The sequence below is a fragment of the Humulus lupulus genome, chromosome 6 (genome assembly GCF_963169125.1).
Source record: "Humulus lupulus chromosome 6, drHumLupu1.1, whole genome shotgun sequence".
Taxonomy (NCBI): domain Eukaryota; kingdom Viridiplantae; phylum Streptophyta; class Magnoliopsida; order Rosales; family Cannabaceae; genus Humulus; species Humulus lupulus.
In genome coordinates, this window is record NC_084798.1 from 21,000,988 (window position 1) to 21,003,496 (window position 2,509).

Below are 2,509 nucleotides of genomic sequence, written 5' to 3' on the forward strand. Positions count from 1 at the left end.
AGGGAATTTTTTCAAAGTACAGAATCTTTGAAAACCCACTAGAATTGAGTAAGAACACCCTAATAGGCCATGTTTTTGAGACACTAGACCTTGCAGAGGAATTTATATATGTATATGGAAGAGTGATTGGATTTAGCATTCGAAAGGGTCACATGAGGAAGAATAGCGCTGGCCAGATTCGCAAGCGAGAGTGGGTGTGCTCTAGGGAAGGGTCTAGGTTAGAGGTAGATTTAAATAGGCAGGATAAAAAAAAAAGGAACCGAAGAAAATTAACAGAGTCTGTTGTAAGGTTGCATTCCAGGTTAATCTGATTAAGTGTAGTGGTAAATGGAGTTGCAAGGAGTTCTTAACAGAACACTCACATCCGGTCACCATCGTGACCACAAGAAGTGTCTACGGTCCAATAGGTTTGTGTCACTTGGTGAACTTCAGCAAGCGAAGTCAATGAAGGATGCAAGTGTTAGAACATGCCACATAATGTCGTACATGGTCGACAAGGTGGGGGGTTATCATAAGTTGTCGTTCACGGTGAAAGACTTATACAATCGTATGTTTGCTACAACAAACGTGCAGTTTGCAGGATCGAACGCGGGTCATGCTGTCGGGTATCTAGAGCATAAAGCTGATCATGACCCGAGATTTTATGGAATATTCTTGTACAACAACAAAAGACGACTTTTGATTTTTTTTTTTGGGTGGACAGGAAGTCAAGATTAAACTATGAGATGTATGGACATGCAATCGCATTTGACTCAACATATAAGACCAATAGTTATGGCAAATCATGACTTATATGGGTGGGAGTCAACAACCATTTCAGGACTACCATACTAGGCCTTGCAATTCTCACAAATGAGTATGCAAGCAACTACATGTGGGCTACACGAGCCTTTTTAGAATGTATGGATGAGGCTCAACCCAAAACTATTGTCACCGATGGCGATGAGGCGATTGCAACAGCAATAGAGGCTTTGATCCCAAATGCAACCCACTGCCTTTGTTATTGGCATATGCACAACAAAGCTGTTAAGAAGGTGAAAGACCCAAGTTTCAGCGAAAGCCTAACAAAGCTGGTGTTCAAGTATTATGATGTTGACGAGTTTGAGGAGAAATTCAGTGAAGTTATGATACAGTATGGGTTGTAGGGAAAGAAGTATGGTGCTAAATTGTACAATACAAGACATAAATGGGTAGAGACCTACTTGAGAGGGAAATTTTTCTGTGGCATGTCAACCACCCAACGTAACAAAGGTATTAATGTCATTCTGAAGAAAAAATTGAACTAGAAGTTGAAGCTATATGAATTTGTGAGGGCCCTTGACATGGCCCTTTCATGGGTCAGGCATCGCGAAGCAACCGATGATTATGAGACTGCACACATCACCATAATTAGGAGTGACAAACTTACCAGTTATGGAGGAAGAACTTTCAAGGATATATACAAGGAATATGTTTTTTTAAGGTTAGACGAAAAATGTCAAAGGAAGGCAACTACACTGTACTCACAAAAACAATCATGGAGGGTGCTATAATGATGAAACTCCACAAGTTTCGTTGGGGACCAAGCCGGCCAGTCTATGCAACTTTGGCTCATGACCTTTTTGTCTGTGAATGCCAATATTTTCTTACATTTGGGATACCATGTAGGCATATGTTTGCCGCAATGAAGCACCTAGACATGGGACACATGCCAAAGTCACTTATTGTGACGCAGTGGACAATTGAAGCTCAGTCGGGAGAGATTTCAATATGGAATGATAGTTGTATTCATAGTGATAAAACCACACTCCAAAAGGCTAGGTTTGGAGAAATAAGTAATCGAATGAATGAGGTTGCCTTCCTCGCGAGTAGGACCGACTATGCACATCGTATGGTTACACTCGAAATTGATCGAATTTGTGCAACATTGAAAGAAGCTTTAGTGATTGGTGGAGATAGTTGCACGTCCAACCTCCGTATGCATAGGGCTTCCCAGTTCATTGTGCAAGACCCAAAATTCACCAAATCTAAGGGGACTGGGAAAATAGCAGGAACAAGAAATAGTGTCGGTAGGAAATGTAGTTTATGCAAAAAGGCTGGTCACAACAAGTTAACATGCCCTAAAAGACTTAAGGGAAAGGAATAGTGTGTCTATTCCGAAGATTCTGAAAATGAAGAAGATGACAAATATGCAAATCATGAAGAGGGCAGTCATCAATGGCCAGAAAACAAAACATTCAATTTTGAAGAAGATGAAGTGGGAGGCAGTCAAGGAAGAGAGTTTGACTTCAAAGCTTAGTGATTGGTGACCATATTGCGTGGTAGATGAAGAACCATATGACTACGGTTCAAATCGGTGGAGTAATAGGATTTCTCAAGGTTAGATTCACACCGTAATTACAAAATGTTTGGTTGAGTGATATCATAATTTTTTTTGTATTGTTGTTAATATTGAACACTATGTTATAAATTTGTAGCAAAACTCATATGCGGAATACTTGGTCAGCATTTCTGCCGATATGGAGGTTTG

The 2,509-nt window shown here is 40.3% G+C and overlaps 1 protein-coding gene across 1 annotated transcript; it reads left to right on the plus strand.

The window, feature by feature from the left end:
• The first annotated feature begins 1,474 nt into the window (after nt 1-1,474).
• On the plus strand, nt 1,475-2,125 carry LOC133784815 (uncharacterized). Its single transcript, XM_062224087.1, has one exon. The coding sequence runs from the start codon at nt 1,475-1,477 to the stop codon at nt 2,123-2,125; it is 651 nt and encodes a 216-aa protein (XP_062080071.1).
• The last annotated feature ends 384 nt before the right edge of the window (nt 2,126-2,509 follow it).